At 46.0% G+C, this 19,489-nt stretch overlaps 1 protein-coding gene across 1 annotated transcript in view; it reads left to right on the forward strand.

The window, feature by feature from the left end:
- Nucleotides 1-13,881, forward strand: part of GFRA1 (GDNF family receptor alpha 1) — a 213,269-nt gene extending 199,388 nt beyond the window's left edge. The window contains exons 8-9 of the mRNA XM_019939925.3: nt 5,359-5,412; nt 6,360-13,881. Of these exons, the coding sequence (XP_019795484.1) occupies nt 5,359-5,412; nt 6,360-6,515 (210 nt within the window). The 3' untranslated portion in view covers nt 6,516-13,881. The remainder of the gene's footprint in view (nt 1-5,358; nt 5,413-6,359) is intronic.
- Nucleotides 13,882-19,489: the final 5,608 nt, after the last annotated feature.

Raw genomic sequence — 19,489 nt, forward strand, 5'->3', positions numbered from 1 at the left:
AAGCAAGGGAGAAGAGAAGCAGAAGCATCATTAATTATGACCATTTGGCTGCGGCCTGGACAATCTGTTGCTATTGGATTGAGCAACTTCCTCTGGTTTTATTTTCTGGAGGTAGAGCAGAAACTGGCTTTTCTTATACATGGAGGAGAGTAGAGAAATGTTCCATGCCCTGCTGGCTGACAGCTGCCTAAAAACCCAAGATTAAACACTGGCTTCTCTACAGAAATGGAGTCCTGGGGCAGCAAAGGCCAGACTGCAAGTGGGTATGCTATTAAGTCTCCAATTCCATAAGCAGAGCAAGCGTGCAGCTCCAAAGCCTGATCTGACCCGAGGCTCGGGGAGAACCCACCGCGGGCAGAACGTGTTGTGTACACGGTGCCCGACGAGCTGGCTTGACTGAGAGCTATGAACTGTATGTGTGCCTGGGCATCCTGTACCGGAGAGCAGTCGGCACCAGGCAGGCTTTCCAAATGCTAATCACAGGGGTAAAAAGCAAGGGAGTAACAGAGGTTAACGGCATCCGATGCATTTATTAACCCTTTAGTGCCAGGGCCTGGGGAGGTCTGGCCACAATTACGGTGCCATGGAGATTCTATTATGCGACATTCCTGGACTTGGGGATTACTGCCAGCGACAGTTTTATGAGACTGCTGCAGGGACAAGGCTTATGAAGAGCCTAAAGAGCAAGTCCCCTGGTTTTCCAGAACGACAGCAAAGCTACTGGTTTGTGGATGGTGTCTCCAGTATCCTCTTCACCTTCTCACGATGAAAACCTCGTGGTACTGTGTTTTGGTGGTGTTGTTTCCCCCAACTCCGAGTCAGGCAGCTTCTCCCATAACCGCGTAACTATGAGTGAGCTGTTACGAAACCCGCTTTCATAAAAGGGATTAAATAATTCGTTTTTCAACATGCTGTAACAATGGTTAAAATTGACTTTTAGAAAAATTGAAATCCATTCTCTTTTCTTCTTTATCCCTGTCTCCTTTTTAAGAGATACGATATTTTAAAGCCACAAACTGTAAGGTTTGGTGCCTAGATAGGTCTGGGCTGGCCAGGCTCTATGTTGGGCCCCTGCCTATCCTCTTAATGAGCAGGGCTGTCGAGCTTGCAGACAGGACTTGTTCCATTATTACATCCCTGGTTTTACCCGTTTAGGGCTCGGCAATGGTGCTCTTCCAGTTTCTAACTTGCAAGATCTCAGAAGTTTTGGTTTTCTTTTTGTTTCTTTAATTTTCCTGGGACGGTCCCAATTTTCATCAACGGAGGCAATGTTTAAAATATGTAAATACTCTTTGCAATAGTTGAAGGTGAGAGATGCCCTATAATTTTATCTTCTTGCGTTTATCAAACCTGACTAGCAAGACAGCGATAGCTTGATGTTTTAAAAAAGGCTCAGGATAAAAGCCTTTAAAATGTGGAAACAGCAGGTTGTTCAGGCTTCTACAAGGGGCTTTAAGAGCCAGATTTTCCTAAGTGGACTTTGGATCTGCATAGGTAGATTTCTGACCCTCGGTGGTCACCCGAGGGGTTCAGACTGAATACAGGACTTATAAGCATGCCGCCAGCTAGACATACGTAGGTCTGAATCCCCAGGCTCTGCCCCTCCATCTGCAGCTTACGAGCCCTTAGAGTCACTGGACGCCCAGTTGATGCCACTCAGTCCAAGCAGCAGACCCACTGGCCCTCATTTTGTAATATATACCCCAGGTTTGGTGTAGGATTTTTAAAGATCTCATGTCTATGTGCAGCCCTTCGATTATTCTACCCAGGTGCTGCCTGCTAGTCCAACAACCACTAACATCTGTTCTTTGCCTTCTAATCACACTCACAGGTGTTAGTGTGGTTCATGCAAAGTTCTGGCGGAACTGGGGGGGCTGCTCTTCTTTGCCTCTGCAGTTCTGGGGGGTTCCCGGCCCCCCAGACCTCTCAGTGGGAAGCAGTGTTAATACGCTATGTAGGCAGAGGCTGTTGAGGCCAGTGTGCGTGGACCGCTAAGCCTCTGGAGCGCTAGGTGCTTCTGCTGGGTTAGGAAAAGGTTGGACAGGAGAGAAGGCATTTTCTCAGAGCCTTTGCAGAGGCCTGGTGGCGCACGGTTATATTCACTCAGCGGTTCGTCCTGTTCTGCCCACCAGAATGGCTCTCAAGGCCAGATGAGCTTGGAGCTGCTGCCTCCACCTTAAGTAAAGCCAGTGGAGATACAGGGAGACAAAGCCAGAGGTTGATTATTTGCTTTAGATACAGGCCAACAAGATGCCTGCTTTGGGGGAAGAAGATCCCAGAGCCTTCACAGACTTGGAGCTGGTCTCAATGTATTTTCTTGTGTGATCAAACAGTCATCCCAGCCATTCTCAGATGGGAGGCAAGAGCATGTCTACCCGGTTGTATGACTCTAATCCTGTACAAAGTCGAGCTCTCAGTGACCACTGAGGACCAGAATCTACCTATGTTGAGGTAGAGTCCAGTTAAGAAAATTGGTTGAGATAGAGACCTTTTCTAGTCCATTGGTGGAAGCCCCCTTTACAATCATGTAATAGATGGGCATTTTACTAGTACATTAACAGGTCCCTGAAGTGACTAAGTGTAGCTTAGTCACTAGATGCATCTCAGATGCTATAGGTGATGAGCGATACACTGCATGCTGGTGCTAATCATATAGAACAAAGGAGGAGGAGGCCTACCAGCCCTTGGATCTCTTAGAGGGCACTGCAGTCTAGGACACTGAGGTGGAGCTTAGCTGTGACCACAGCACAGAACAGAAACAACCTGAAGAAATAATGTGGCCCAGACTAGAAGTCAGGCTGCCTTCTCTGCACGTTTTAGTGAACTACTTAGTTATGCAAAAGCCCTTAATGAGGGTTGTCTTTTGTAGATTACCGCCTAGAAACGACAGAATGTGATGTTTTAGGGCCATTTTGGTGTCTGGCACAATTCCAACCTTGAACAGAAATAAAACGTGCAAAGTTCTACATATTATTCTCTACAGGTTACAATGCAATGGACCAGATTTGCTATTAATATGGATTAAAAGTAGGCTTTTGAGTAAGGCTCAATTCCTCTTCTGATTTGCCCTCTGATCTTCTTATACATAACATTTAGTGACCTTTGAATAGCCCAGGGATGCTTCACAGTGTCTTTTTCTTGACGCCTGTTTAAAGGTTTCTATTTCATATTCACAGCGGGCATATGCAAATAGAGGTAAAGGTTATGACACCTCCCACGTAGCATTATGGTCAATAAATTACTCCTTGGGTGAACATGCTATCATTTCAGGCTAGCACGTCTTCAACAAGTTGCAAACGTTGTCCCGCAGTAGGCAGCCTGCCAGGGCATTCCTACAGAGCTGGTTGCCCAGATACTCCTAGATTCAGGTGTTTTGCTTAACCAGGGTCATCCTGTCGACAAATGAGTTCTTGGTCTTTCGACGCCAAAGGTCTCCTAGTTTCAGGGGGAGGGGGCTATGGGAGGGATTCTTTGTGTGGCTTTTGGGGGCAGGGGGAGCATGAAGACCCAAGCATGCCAGGGTTGCCTGGGAGAAACTGTAAAGCAGGAAAGAGCACAGTTCCATTCAGGAGTTTCAGAGACTTATCTAAATCTTGACTCTAAAGTAGTTCACTGTGTGCCCTTGGATAAGTCACTTAACTTCTCTGCACTCTAATTTGTTTTCCTTTACAAAACAAGAGAGCTGCACTGGGTTAGCAGTTTTTATTGTAATTGTTTGAGCAATGGAACCTTCCCTCCACCTCAGTTCTCAGGTAGAAACCCAGTGGAAACTTGCTTCATTTGTGAGGAAATAGGGGTCTTAAAGCCCTCACAGCTCAGGAACTTGTAACTGCCCTAAAGCAGTTTTCAATAAAATATGTATTTATTTGTATTGCATAGGTAATGTACATGTATTTTTTTAAAACATCTTTATTGGAGTATAATTGCTTTACAATGGTGTGTTAGTTTCTGCTTTATAACAAAGTGAAACAGTTATACATATACATATGTCCCCATATCTCTTCCCTCTTGCATCTCCCTCCCTCCCACCCTCCCTATCCCACCCCTTTAGGTGAACAGTATGGAGGTTCCTTAAAAAACTAAAAATAGAACTACCATATGACCCAGCAATCCCACTACTGGGCATATATCCTGAGAAAACCATAATTCAAAAAGAGTCATGTACCAAAATGTTCATTGCAGCTCTATTTACAATAGCCAGGACATGGAAGCAACCTAAGTGTCCATCAACAGATGAATGGATAAAGAAGATGTGGCACATATATACAATGGAATATTACTCAGCCATAAAAAGAAACGAAATTGAGTTATTTGTAGTGAGGTAGATGGACCTAGAGTCTGTCCTACAGAGTGAAGTAAGTCAGAAAGAGAAAAACAAATACCATATGCTAACACATATATATGGATTCTAAAAAAAAAAAGGTCATGAAGAACCTAGGGGCAAGACAGGAATAAAGACACAGACCTACTAGAGAATGGACTTGAGGGTACGGGGAGGGGGAAGGGTAAGCTGGGACAAAGTGAGAGAGTGGCATGGACATATATACACTACCAAACGTAAAATAGATAGCCAGTGGGAAGCAGCCACATAGCACAGGGAGATCAGCTCGGTGCTTTGTGACCACCTAAAGCAGTTTTAAGATGGATGGATCTGGGGTCCGTAATGCCCTTCACGATTCCTGAAGGGGACCTGTCTGAAAGAGTCCCTGCCCTGTGCCTTAGCCCCCAAGCACTGAGTGGTTTTCCCACTAGAGGGCAGCCACATGAGCCCAGGACCACATCCGTTTTTGTCATATCACCGTATGCCCAGCGCTGGAAAATAGCTCGGTAAGTGTTTGTGGACTGGAACAACTAATAAACAAATGAACAAACACACAAGCTTCAGGAAGACCTATCTTTATATTATTAATAAATGTGGATTTTTATTGCACCATTTTTACCTAGAAGGCAGTTCCTAAACATTAACTTTCAGAACTATAAATGAGTTCAAAATGTAAATGACTTTGTGCAGTGACTTTGAAATGAGGTGGGTACAAACTGAGATGTACTATGTCAAACACACCAAATTTGGAAGATTTAGTATGAAAATAAAAGAATGTAAAGTATCTCATTAATCATCTTTTATATTGATTACATGTTGAAATGGTAATATATTGAGTTAAAGAAAATGTGATTAAAATTTTCTTCACCTGTTATCACTTACGTGGTTAGGAGAAAAATTTAAGTTATATATGGGCTCACAGTTGTGGCTCACATATTTCTGTAAACGGCACGGTCCTAGACAGTTAATCATCAGTAATTACTCTTCCATAGTATGTATGAGTGATTTTGTGTGTGTGCGTTTTTGTCTCTTTCCAGGCACAGAAGCTGAAATCCAATATGTCGGGAAGTCCACACCTCTGTCTTTCTGATGTAAGTTGTTTCTTTCTGAGTCTCCCTGCATTTATAGAAACAGAGCCTTTGGGACCCTGGAACAGGATATGATGTGAAGGGCTCAAAGACAACAAGGTTTCAGGTCCAGAAAAAATCTAAGTCACCCTCAATGTCCCTCTGCCGTTTGAGCCAGGTGCAGTCTTCAGATCCTAGTGCCCAAAGTGAGAACCAAGTGTGGACCCCAGGATCCTAATCTCAGAACTGGACCAGCACAAATACCATTGTCCCAGTACCATGATAATCTCTGTGGTCACAGTCACATAAATTCATCTGGCACAGAGAAGATACATAACAACTCTCGCTCCTTACCAGATGTCCTTTGACCTCCACAGCAACCCAGAAGTAGCCAAGGCGGGCCGCATTACACTCCCCGATCTACAAGTGAGAGGGTGGTTGATTCTGTCACAATCATAGCTCATTGTGGCGGGATGTGGCATTATGGGATTGAGCAGGTGCTAGGGATGGGGATGAAGGAATCAATCCTGGGGAAGGACAGCTGTGCTGACTGGGAATTTGGGAGCCTGGGCTTTGGTCGGGACTCTCTGAAAAGCAGGGCGAGATCCTTCATCTATGAAGTCCGTGGTTGAACCAGCCAGTGGAGGGAAAGGCTACTGCCTTCTCTGCCAGTCTCCAATGCGATTTGTGACCCATCTCTGCATGAACTCATACTTGCTTGGGCAAGTTTCCCAAGATGATTCTTCCTGCCCTCCTTCATGATGGAGAGAGACAGCAAGCATCCCTCCTCGGTCCCTGGTACCCAGAAGGAGAATGGTTCCATGTTGCACAGTTGCTGGGGGACCTTGGGAGTGGGGGTAAAATCTCGGGTCAGCTTTGGTGAGCAGTGAGAGAGAAAGAGTGCGGTTAAAATATGCCTTGATGGAACGAACACGTGCAGTGGGTGATAATGAAAACATTCTTTCTTACAGCGTGATTACGAAAAGGATGGTCTTGCTGGGGCTTCCAGCCACATAACCACAAAATCAATGGCTGCCTCTCCAAGCTGCAGTCTGAGCCCACTGCTGGTCCTGGTGGTAACTGCCCTGTCCACCCTATTATCTTTATCTTTGGCTGACACATCGTAGCTGCATTTAAAAAACAATATGGACATGTAAAAAGACAAAAACCAAGTTATCTGTTTCCTGTCCTCTTGTATATCTGAAATTCCAGTTTTAGGAACTCAGTTGAGACACTGCTAAAACAGTTTCATCCAACTGGAACTTTTTTCTTTCTTTTTTCTTTTTTTTTTCTAAGAAAGCTTCTTGTGATCCTTAGGGCTTATATGGGATCCCCGATACAGTGCTACATTCCAAACTCAGAAGGCTTTGGGGCATGCTGTATTGTAAGGGGACAGTTTGTTGATTTGGCTGTAAAGCAAACTGGGGCCATGTTTTTCAAGAGGACGATGAGGATGGTGATTTTAACAATTTAACTCTGGCCTTCACTAGCTAGAGAAGGAGTTAGTATTTCTAAAGAATCTTCCATATCTCATGTAATAGGTTTTATTTCTGATGACATGACTGCAGCGGTACATGGATGCCAGGGTTTTTTGGTCACAAAGTGAAGATCCTCATCAAGACAATCTTGATGGACTTTGTGCAAACAGGCTTGTACCAATGTTCACTTTTCTATATGTACTAGTATTTTCCGTGCTAAGTTTATGTGCTGTAAACAGTTCTGCACTCTCCTACAAAAACAAAAAATACCTGTCACATCCCAGTGTAGTGTCTGTCTTCTAGTCAAAATAGAGAGTGAGAGTGGGCATGAGACTTCACAGAACCTTGACCACTGAGACATTTTCCTAAGCCTTACCTGAGTGAGAAGCCCTTAAACTAACAAGAGTCAAATACAGCTGAAGCACCATTCCAATACTCTTTACACATATCAGGTTATATGTAGAAAAAAATTTTACTACTAAATGATTTCAACTACTGGCTTTCTGTATTTTGAAAGTAATGACATAGTCTTCGTTTTTTTTACTGGTGGTTTAATACAAAATACACGGAGCTTGTTTTCCTCTCATAAGTAGCGTTAACTCCGATGTTCACGAAGACAGCTCTTCAAAAGCGGGCTCTGCATCACGTGATTGTGGACAGGCAGGAGGACACAGAGCAGCCAAGCGTTGTCTTATCATTTCTTGAAACGCAAGCGTGCATACCTGTGAGGAAACCAGCAGCCACTCGTAAATGTTCTACATTGTCCAGGGGCACCCTTGCCAGTTGACACAGACCGGTACCTTGGTGTTCATGTTACTTGACTGGGACGGGGGTTGGGACTTGCTGCCCTTTCTTCGGAAGCAGATCCATGCCAGGGTACACGGTTCTTTTCCTAAGGATTGTCTTGACTCCCATCTGTCACGGCTTGGCCGCTGCGTAGAGCAGTTTGGTCTGAAGGTCATGGGGAGTCTGCTTGCTTGTTCTGTGTCCTCCATGACAGACTGTGACTGATTCTGCAACAAAGAAAAAAGGTTTGTGGATCCAGAGGGTCACGAATAAGGTCTGTGGAGCTGAGTTGATTGGCACAGAGACACAGAACAGAACAGGACTCTGGATATAAGGCATTTGGCTTGTTGCTGCACGTCCTCTTCTATCGTTCTTTTCCTTAAACGAATAGACTCAAAAGTGCACTTTTGAAGTCTGGTTGAAATGGTGAGATTCGAAATCTACAAGGATCGAGTGCTAGTAGCCATGTTTCTTTGAAACTGAATAGAGGCGAGGAGATTCCACCCAATAGAGTATTGGAAGCGTTCGCTTTCTTCCCATATCAGTAGAGGGGTGGAGGGGGGAGACCCACAGTGCACATTTCGTCCTGATTCCCTTTGCCCACGGATGTTTGCCTTGTAAGAATTAATCAGATTACTAGGGTGGGAAATCTATTAAACCCAAGATGAAGGCATAGCCTTTTAGCTCTATTGGTGTTTGAAGTACATTTATATCCAAATGTTAATAAACATAAATGTATATACTAAGTACCGAGTTTTTTCACTTCAAAATGTTTTCAAGGGGAACTCATCAAACAAATTCAATTAGTGAAAGGTTTCCTAAAGACTCTTCCTTTGAATAAACACATTCAACATGTCGAAATACTTGGAATTCCAGTCATCTGTGAAAGCATATCTCTTACAGAGCATATTTTGTTTTAATTAAGGTATCTCTATGTATCTACATTGGACTAACTGCATAGAGGTCTGATTCTATGTAATCTACTGTAGAAAGCTATTGATTACTTCTGTAATAAACAGCAGCTCTAATTAGCTTCAGATGACCAAAGAGGAAATAGGAGTTATCAGAGCTAACGCGTGGCTTTCAGTGAAGAACCATGGATGTGCAGCACATAAATTAAATTGTGAAAAGCCTCATCTTTTCACCAACACAGATCTCATTTTTCTTCAGAGATAGAAGCATAGGAGAGTGACCAAATCGTCCATTTGAAAATAAATTACTGCTTAAGTAAACAGAGGGAAGGATGTTCCATGACAACTTGTTAGAGAGATTCTTATAAAATCATGCCAAGCAAGTGTTTCTGCCATTTGGGGTGATCTCAGTTGAACACGGTGCCCCAGAAACACCATCATTTGCCCCAGTACTGGAGCAGGCAAAACCTTTTACCTACCCAGCTTCCTCTGGCAGTGCTAAAAGCAAAAAATGGTTCACTACTTCCGGTCCTGCAGGCCCTGCATGGAAAGTGTCACCAAAATACAAGGGCTGCCTGCTGAGGTTTGGGCCTGTTGGAGAAGGCATCTCCTTGTAGTTGATTCTGGCAAACAAAAACAGTAACTCACATCCCTGGAGACCGTGGCTCCCAAATCAAGTCTGGCTATGCTCTACCCATTTCAGAGAAAAAAAGGCAAGATTGCCAAACTGATTAGAAGCACATTTTCAGTCCCCTTGATGTTGAATATTTGACCGAGAGGTGTTTGAGGATCTTTTTAAATAGAGCACACGAAGGAAGAAGGGCACAGTAAAGAGAGGGAATTCAGAATGCCACCTGAATATATTTTTCCATATCTCGTTTTTTTCAAGCCTCTAGTAAAAAAAAAGTGTAAGTTGAGAATGACATAGATTATTTTACATTAAGTATAGCAAACTGTATGCAAAGTGTGAAAGGAGCGTGGTTTTCCATTAAAAAAATTTTTTTAAACGATTCTTTATTCTGTAGTAAAAAATGTTTTAGAAGCTACTTCTTCAAGGAAAACAAATATAGGACAGGGCTCCTCCAGAGCTGCTGTGGCCTTTGATCTAGTCTATGTTAAGATTGTTTCTATCTTGCACATGCTCCGAGGATGGGTTGTCTCCAGCTGCATCCCCATTTCCCACCTGCCTCTTTGTACTCTGAATCAGACACTCCCAAACACTCCATCTGCTGAGCTAGGAAAGTGGGAGAGAGGAAGCATTTCTAAATCAGTGTTAAGTGCTTGGGAAAAAGACATGTAAGAGCAGTGAGAGTTTATATAATTAGCAAATTCTGTTCTTAGAATCCAACAAAAATGTATTTCTGTTGTTATTATTTACAAAACAGTGGCCTCGGAGGAGCTGTCTTTTGGAAAATAAGTTTTCATTCATGTCGTCAGGCATGCACGACTTATTTGAGTCAATAAACTGCGGGCCAGAAAATGACCTGCTTAAATGAATGCACATTTTCTCATTCTCTTTCAAGCTGTTCTTGAGCTCTTGGATTCATACCCCCGCGATCTTTGTTGCTTATGCTCTTTGATAAAACAAACGAGACCATGTCAGACCCATCATTTCAAGAAAGACCGAAAAGCAATGACAACACACAAGAGTCAGTTACCAATGGCCTGAACATGTTGTTGGCCAAAGTGCCTGTCTGCACTGAGTTTGGGGAGTTTGAAGAGATGAAGCAAAATCAAGGTACCGCAAGAGACCACGTGCCCTTGGTGAATGGAGCATGCAGTCTGGTCCAAACAGAAAACTTGTCCCAACAAAACACCCAGAGTTCCTTGAATTAGACACCAGCGCCTTTGTAGGAAGCATGCCAGAGCTAATATCTGGAGGGCAGAGGAAGGAGTTTCTTTTCAGAAATTCTAAAACAGCAAAGGAGCTGGGAATTTGGTTAGATATCCTTACAAGCTATGTTTTTCGCTCATCCCTGAGATAAGCATCTCGTGTGTAGATCTGATACCTCTTGACTTTGACACAGCTTTTATTCTCAAGTGACCATTTATTTGAATTCTGTTGTCTAGAATTCTTCAAGACGACTGTACCTCTGAAATATATTCTCACTGCAGAGGCCTTAAATCTGTGGGTTTTGCCACCGCCTCCATCCTGGGATGTATTCAGTGGGACACTTTCATTTCCCAAGGGTCATTATCTTAAGACATTGGCGGATTCCCTTCTCTCGCGTATCGATTATTGATAACCCCGGTCCCCACCCTTGTTTCTTGTTGCCCAAGTATTTAACGGAGTCCCTTCCCATCAATTCTCCATCGTAATCATTCTAAATTTAGTCCTACCCAAATTCATTCTTGTTCTGTCAGATGCCCATCCTGCACGTAACCCTGGCTTTTTGAAGACAGAGAAGTCTCTAAGGAGCCAGGCGATCTGAAGAGGATGCTAATCCCAGAGTAGAAAGTTCATCCATCCAGCCCTCCCCTGAGCTCCCCCTTCTTAGCTCTGGGATTGTCTTGTCTCCTGCCTCCTCGCCAAGCATCCCTTTGTAGTTCCCAGAGCTCTCTGACGAGCTTCTCCTCCCTCCCGGAGACAGCCTGGGTCTTTCAGCGGGATGCACCACCTGCACTCCTGATTGTTCTGAGACCCAGCCCAGAGGGGTGGGGAAGGCACGCCAGCCCTGTTTCAATAAACTGCCTGCAGAGAACCGCAGCCTGTAACAGTCATCGAGCTCCCAGCCCCCTGAGGTCCCCAGGCTCATTTGACCAGCGCAGCTGCAACTTCGGCAGTCTGCCTCTGGCAGGTGCCCATAGCAGCATCTTGTTCCACTGCCACAGGGAATTTATTTTTGCTCAAGGGCAGCTGCCAAACCCAGCACCAGCATCAATAGAAGGTTTTCTCTGATTTTCTTCTCTTCATCCCAGGTCCGGCTGTCTTACCAATCCCCACTTTTCGTTTTGCAGGACGTGCCAAAAGACTGGCCGGAGACCATCAGTCCCTTTCTTCTTTTGAACCTCTCTTCCCGCTCACCCTAACAGCTTCCCTAGCAGAAAGCATGACCCATAGTAGGAAATTAAACACTTCTGGGTGAATGAAAAACTTTAGGACATTGAAGGGTTTCATTCTGAAATCCAGTAGCAAGGACTGGCCCATTTGCATCATCTCACGGCACTGAGCTGTTATGCATTGGTGCTGAAGGTGTCCTCCTGAGGTTATTGAGGGTGACTTGGGAGAAAGGGTGATAAAAAGCGTTAGGATCAAAGCGGCTTTGTCTGATGCATTCCCTGCCGAGAGGTGGAAAACTAGCATTTGTCCCTAGAAGAGCTGAGCATGACCAGCCAGTCCCAGCAGGCTCACGGCGTCCACCAGGAAGGACAGGACCCCAAATGGGGTAGACTTTGTGGGAAATTAGCCGGTGAGTCTGATGATGTTTTAATCTGCCTCAAGTGCAGGATGCTGGCAAGAAAGATGGACCACCCTGCCAGTCCTGACCAACCCCAGAGATGCAGCCTCCGCCAGCATCCTGAGAAGTGAACTCAGGTGCTTAACAATTCAGCACACTTAGGGAACATCTACTGTACTTGAATGAAGCTTCATTTGGAGCCGAAGCTCCCGCACGAGTAACTTGAGAATCTAGGGCCCTTTGACAGCAGCTTAGGGGAACAACCGTCGTTTCCAGATTGGCAGAATCCTTCACTTTGATATCCTTCGGAGAATCTAAATTCTCTTTATATATAGTCCGTGAAGCTGTTTTTCAGACTCAGTCTCTAAGAGGTAAGTCCCAGTCCACATGCGTACAACCCACCCAGCCTACCCATCGTGAAGCAGGCAGATACACCCACCCTCAGCCTGTGCCCGCAAGGCCGCCATGGAGAGCCCAGTGGGGTCACCCCTCTGATCCTCAGAGGGCCGTGAGCACGGCCAGGCCTGTAGGCCAGTGGAAGTCCCAGCTGTCAGGGACCAGCCGTGGTGCTGGTGGGAATGGGAGACACCAGAGCTGTCCGCCAAACATAACACAGATCTTAGAACCAGAGTAAAGTAGGATGAGGAATTGGAACACCCAGTAGATGCCTGGGTGTAGGAAACGCAGGCTGTTAGGAGTCGGTAAAGGCCTGTCGTCTGTCAGCCAGCCGGCCGGGCGTCTGCAGGTCCAGGGGAAGGTACTCGGCTTTCTTGACACCAGTGGCGCTTAAAGCTGTCTCGATAAAGCTCCCTCTCTCTTTCTGTGTCGCAGCTGCTGCAGGGCTGTGTGATCCAGCTTTACCTTCCTGGCACGCAAAGCATGCTTGATCCGGAATTTGGTTTTTCTATCTTTTAGCTTTAGCTGAAGGCATTTCTGAAATGGGGGCGGGGCGGGGGGAAGGAGAATGGAAGCCATAGAACCAAATCACAGATTGCCCTGCCTATTTGGTGTGGTCTCCCAGTAATCAGACACTTCTGATGCGCTTTTCTGGATTCAGAAATAGCAGATTGTCCTCAGAGGGTTGAAGAAATGATTTCAGAAACCTGAAATGCAGGGCCTTACAGTTCTCCTAATTATCTGTCTTTTCTCTTTTTCTCCCTTCTCTCCCCCAGAGGCGGTGGGGAAACGCTTTTTACCAGAGTTTGCTTTAAAGAGTTTTCTCATCCTCTGTGCCTTTTCCCTTGATATTGAAATTATTTTCTCTTGTTTAATCCAGCTCCTGCTGAGAAGCTGTGTGAGCTGTAGGAAGTGGGATTGTTTTGCTGTATCTTTTGGACGGTGTTGCATTCTTACTCTTAACCCGAGGGTAGTCTCAGTTGCGTTCGTTCTGTTTCATGCAAGTTCACAATACAGGTGGAAGAGAAGAAGGATTCTGGTGTTTAGGATCTTTTTAGAATTCTGTCCCGGGCGAGGGGTTCAGACCCTCAGCCTCGCCAGAGCTGGGGTGAGGGGTGGAGGGAGCCCCGCTGAAGCCCCCAGTTAGGAGAGGATACGGGTGAGCAGCTTTCTTTCCGGTCGCCATTTTATATTGTGTGTTGCCTGAGTTTTCCACATGTAGAAGATAACGCGTTTATTTCATCATCTCGTGTACCTGCTTCCTGAGGACCTGGATGTTCTCCTGGGGTCCTTCCCTCGCGGCTTCCTCACACAGCTGTTTTGCAACGTGCTTTACTGCCGTCACCCACGGAAGACCATCTCCACGCAGAAGTACACGTTTTGTTCTTCGGACTTTGGAAGTAGTTTTGTGAGGTTTAAATTTTCTGTTAGCATATTGCCTAAGCATTGCAGAATGTATGTACGTAGTCCCTTCAGCCGTCTCCCTCACCCCAGAATATCCTAATAAACGTTGTTTTCTTTCTTAAAAACAATGATTATTGTGTCTTCTTCTTTTATCTTAATTCACTGGAAAGTGATATTGAGATCTCCAAATACTAGAAATCCCCAGTGTCGAGACATTGAGGGGTGTCTGGTCCTGTGGGTCCCTGGTCCCTACCCACTAGATGCCAGTGGCAACGTCTCCCCTCTGCCAAAGACAATGTCAAATCCCTAGGAGGGGGAGGCAGCAACGAGGCCCGCCTTGTTGAGGCCACTGTTTAGACCCAGCCTAACAGCCCATACGTGTAATACCAAAAGGAACTAGGTTCTAGTGTAGGGCCACGGCTGATAGCTATCTCATGTCTTCAGCATGCAGTTTTATATTGACAGGATAGAGTGGGTGGGTTCTCTCGTTACTCTCATATGTGTATTGAATTATTTGTATAAACTTAGAAATAGTAAGTGTTTTGATCAAAAGTAAAGACAGAGTGAGCCATTTTCTTACTTCCAGCATCCAGCTCAGTGGCTGGCAAGGCACATATATACAATGGAATATTACTCAGCCATAAAAAGAGACGAAATTGAGCTATTTGTAATGAGGTGGATAGACCTAGAGTCTGTCATACAGAGTGAAGTAAGTCAGAAAGAGAGAGACAAATACCGTATGCTAACACATATATATGGAATTTAAGAAAAAAAAAATGTCATGAAAAACCTAGGGGTGAAATAGGAATAAAGACACAGACTTACTAGAGAATGGACTTGAGGCTATGGGGAGGGGGAAGGGTAAACGGTGACAAAGCGATAAAGAGGCATGGACATATATACACTACCAAACGTAAGGTAGATATCTAGTGGGAAGCAGCCGCATAGCACAGGGAGATCAGCTCGGTGCTTTGTGACCGCCTGGAGGGGTGGGATAGGGAGGGTGGGAGGGAGGGAGACGCAAGCGGGAAGAGATATGGGAACATATGTATATATATAACTGATCCATTTTGTTGTGAAGCTGAAACTAACATACCATTGTAAAGCAATTATACTCCAATAAAAAAAAAAAAAAGGAAGAATCACTTTATATCACATGAGGCCAGATTTTCTCTTTTAGAATTAGCATCATAATCATGGTTGCTCAAAATATGACTCCCCCACTTCCCTGTGGAAGTTATCATTTCTGGCACCTTATCACCTCCAGGATTTTTAAGGCGAATTATTAAAACCCAAATCGCAGTAATTAACTTCACCATTGTCGTTCGCTTCAGTCTGAAAATCGCAGCCCACTCAACCCCAAGAAGACCTTGCTGTTTTGTAGGACAGAAGCTTGTGTTTCACTTGAGATTCTGTAGAACACTTTTGTTCTTTTTCATTCAACTGGGTTTTCCTACTCCCTTGCTTTCTGAGCTGCTTTCAGTTGACCAAGTTTAGGATGACTTCTGCCAAACTCCACAGCTTGGATCCAAAGTTTGTGAGCCTTTGGAACTGAGCTTGGTATTTCAAAGGTATAGCAAAACCCTAGATCCCAACATCTTACCCGGCTCTGGGTCGCTGAGCAGAAATCTCTAAGCTTAGTCGCAGGGAAGTGAACGTCTCCTGCCAGCAGCAGTGGGCTGGCCCCAGGAAGGGAAGGACTCTGATGTCCCCTGAACCATCAAACAGAAAGGGGGAGGGAGTAGTACTCTGGGGACCTGGAATTTCCTCCCACAGTCCTCAGTATTCTGATCGCCTCCCTAATACAACCAAATCTCAGCATGCAGGTGATAGAAATTTTAGGAGCTGGAACAAGAAATGACTAATAAAACCCTGAGAGGAATGCCAAGAAAGTGAATAAAAACTGTGGCAGAAACCAGATACAGGACTGCTTGTGTGTGATGATATAAATAAAGCATAAACGAAAACACAATGATGTGAAAGATACGAGCAGGAGTACCCATAAAAGTCACATAAACTGGCAGCGCTGGCTGCACTGATGGGTTTTATCCTCGTGACGAGTTCTCCCATCCAGGCTTGTAGACAAAGAATTCACCATTTTTCAAAGATAAAGTGAGCGCTTGGCCTGAGAAAACCTTGGGCGGGTACGTTAAAAACGGCAATCTTGGGCTTTCCTGATGGCGCAGTGGTTGGGAGTCTGTCTGCCGATGCAGGGGACGCGGGTTCGTGCCCCGGTCTGGGAAGATCCCACATGCCGCGGAGCGGCTGGGCCCGTGAGCCATGGCCACTGGGCCTGCGCGTCCGGAACCTGTGCTCCACAACGGGAGAGGCCACAGCAGTGAGAGGCCCGCGTACCGCAAAAAAAAAAAGGGCAATCTTTTTTAGAAAACTGTTTGACAATATGTATCATAATTTTAAATCTTCATCCCTTTTGAGCCAACAATTCCACTGTAAGGAATTTACCCTGCATTCTTACACAGTGTGGCAAGATCCATGCAAAAGGATTTTCATGGCGGAATAGTTTGCAATAGCAAAACACTTGAAACGACTTGAATGTCCATCCACAGTGAACTGGTGAAAGAACTCATGGTGCATCTGGATAAGGGAATATTATGCAACTTTTTTTTTTTACCAGTCATTTTAGAGAATAAAAAATAAAGTAAGCTGAACTGTGCAATGTCTGGAACCCAGCTCAGGGTTTGGCCCCTGCTCTTTGGAAGAAAGAGGCAGATGTGGCCATGGCTCAGTGCACGCTCAGGACTAAAGGTTCCTACTGAGTCCAGCAAAGCCCCGCAGAGTAACTGTCTGCCCCGCAGAACCTCTTCAGAGATGAATTGCTGCAATTTGGGGAAGAAGCACCTCACGGGCTCTGTGTGCACTGTGTGCATAGGAGGATTTTTAAATAATTGCTTACTCTGTGGCTGGTGACACAGGATGAGTCCTCTCTACGCAGGGCCCACACAGCCCAAGGGGAGACTGGGTCAGCTCCTTTGGTGGCAGGTGTGTCAAGGGTTAGCCCACCCTGTGGATTGCGCCCTCAGAACACTCATGACCATAAGAGCTGGTAGTACGGGGTGCTCACCACATGCCCCCCACACCAGGATGGATGGGCTCTGCGTACGTGATCTCATTCAGCCCTCACAACTCCCAGGTAGAATTAATCTAATTTTGCAATGAAAGCAACTGAGGCAAGAGAGGGCAGAGAGGGCAAGTGACTGATGCAAAGTCATACAGCTAAGGACGGCAGAGCGGGACTGGAATTCAGTTTTTTGATGCCAGTGCCCAAACTCTGCCCTGCAGCCTTATGGGGAAAACTCTCCTGGCTTCTGAGTTGGAAAGCTCACAGACCCACCCGCATCCCCACTTCATTTCCCTCTACCCACACTTGGGGCTGTGTTATGAGAGCAGCCCAAGCTGACATATTGCAGCGTGCGTTTGTCTTCAAAAGATAATTACATTACCTCCCTTGCCTTAAGGAAAAGAACAGCAGATTAAAAAAGAAATGTGACAAGCCATCTGAGTGCCAGGACCGCTCCCCTGAGAGTCCCACTTCCATCTCAGTCCCTCACTCTAGACATGAAACCAATTAAAGTCGTTGCAACATACACAGTTAACACCAAGTGACAAAAGCCTGCCTAACTGCTTTAAAGATCTAATTTACCCACAGACTGTGCCCAGAAAAACATGGCTGGCCTGTTACTGTGCAACTTTGGAAGCACTTGACTCAGCTCCAACTCGGAGGGGTGTCCTGTCACCCTCCTCAGAACCTCCCCCCGCCCTGGCAGCTGTCACTCCTGGGCCTCCTCTGTCTTCAGTACAATGATGGTGGCCCCAGAGAACCGGAACTCTTGCCACTGGGGACGTGGTGAGGGCAGGAAGCAGACCCCTGGCAGGGGGGTTGGCTCAGGAAAACCATTTAGTCCTTCGTACCCATCTTGCCCTAAATGCTGACCTCTCCCACTTCTGCCCGACAGCTGGAAGATGTAGGGGAAGAGAGCACATCGCTTTGGCAGCCCTCACCTGGAGAACTTCTATCAAACTGTTGCTCTCATCTTATCTCAGGACCGGGACAACTACTTTTGAAGTGGCCAGACCAAGATCGGTGATGGAAAGTGGGTTTTATTCCTTGGTTTGCCAGGATTTCATTCCAAACTCCGGGAAAGGATCTTCAGAAAGAAAATGTTACCAAATTGAGAAGAAAATGGACAACAGGCAGAAAGAAAAGGGTGTTTCCTGCAATGCATGTTCCTCATCTAAGTTTGCTTCCCTTCCAGTCCATTGAGGATAAATCCCTGACCCCCTCCCTCTGTCTGTGGGTACCAGTATCAGAACAGGAAAGCGACCACACTTTGATGCAAAGCCCCTTTGTTTTCATTCTTCCAAAACATTTCTGTCCCTGGAAGATCCTTAGGGTATTCAGACAATATCTCCTTAACTTGCAAGGGCTTTACAGTTTGCCAAGCTCCTTCACACACGTTCTCCTTCCATTCTCCCACTGGCGGGTGGGGAACTAGTTGATCACCCCCATTTTATGGATGTGGAAATGGAGGCCCAGAAAGGCCCTTATCGGGTGAGTGGCAGAGGAGCCCCTGCAGCTCGGTAGCTCTCACTCATCCCCCCACCGTGTGACCTTCTCCTTAGCTTCCTGTCTCTTTGCCGGCATCTTCCCGCTCACTGGGAAATTGCAAACTATTTTAATGGACTCTCAGCTTTTGCCGAGTGCATCTAGAGTGTCTTTTTTTTTTAATTCCACTGAGTTTTTCAAGGCAGTTTTTAGAGGGTATTAAGTGTTCTTTGAATAATGCCTTCTGTAATCTAGGGATAGCCAGATCCAGATCCTTCGCGCCTGTCTGCTGGGCGGCCTTGCTCTGTGCTGTTCACTGGTTCAGAAGCCTCAGCTGTGATGGACCAACAAATGCAGCAGAGGCAGAGGATGGTGGCTTCCCTGCTGGGGAAGGCTCGGTCTCTGTTCCTCTGCTCTTTCTTGCTGCCCTGCCTTCTTTGGAGAGCTCCTTCATTGCCAGGCTTCAGTTGCCACCTGGAGTGATGACCCAGGGCTGTCTTCCCTACATCCCCACTCGCTTCCAGTATTTCCCACCTCCCTGGGAAGAGCCAGCCCCCTCCTCAGCCAGCCTGCCCACAAAGGAGTCCTCCTCCCTCCACCTCCTCTGACCCACTGGGTTTCCTAACATAGGTCAGCACTTACTCTGTGCCAAGCATCCTTCTCGGCAGAGGGGATGGGGTGGGGGATGGGAGAGGACATGCCTTTCTTCTCATTGGGCTTACACAGTCGTGGGAGGAGAATTTATGACGGTGAACAAATAAAATGTGAGCTGGCCCGTGCTCTCGGTCTACTCATCTGTGAAATGAGGATGATAACGGCACGTATGTCACAGGGTGGGTCTGAGGATCATGTGAGCTAATTCAGGCAAGGTGCCTATGGTGTGCGCATGCAGTAAAGCACTAAATACATGGGAAGTGGTTATTACTTTGAAATAAATAGGGTGTGATGATGAAAGGGACTGGGGCGTGGCTTTAACCTGGGTGACCAGAGGATGGCTCTTTTTTTTTTTTTTTTTTGCAGTACGCGGGCCTCTCACTGTTGTGGCCTCTCCCGCTGCGGAGCACAGGCTCTGGACGCGCAGGCTCAGCGGCCATGGCTCACAGACCCAGTCGCTCTGCAGCATGTGGGATCTTCCCGGACCGGGGCACGAACCCGTGTCCCCTG

The sequence above is a fragment of the Tursiops truncatus genome, chromosome 16, assembly GCF_011762595.2.
Source record: "Tursiops truncatus isolate mTurTru1 chromosome 16, mTurTru1.mat.Y, whole genome shotgun sequence".
NCBI classification, from domain to species: Eukaryota; Metazoa; Chordata; class Mammalia; order Artiodactyla; family Delphinidae; genus Tursiops; species Tursiops truncatus.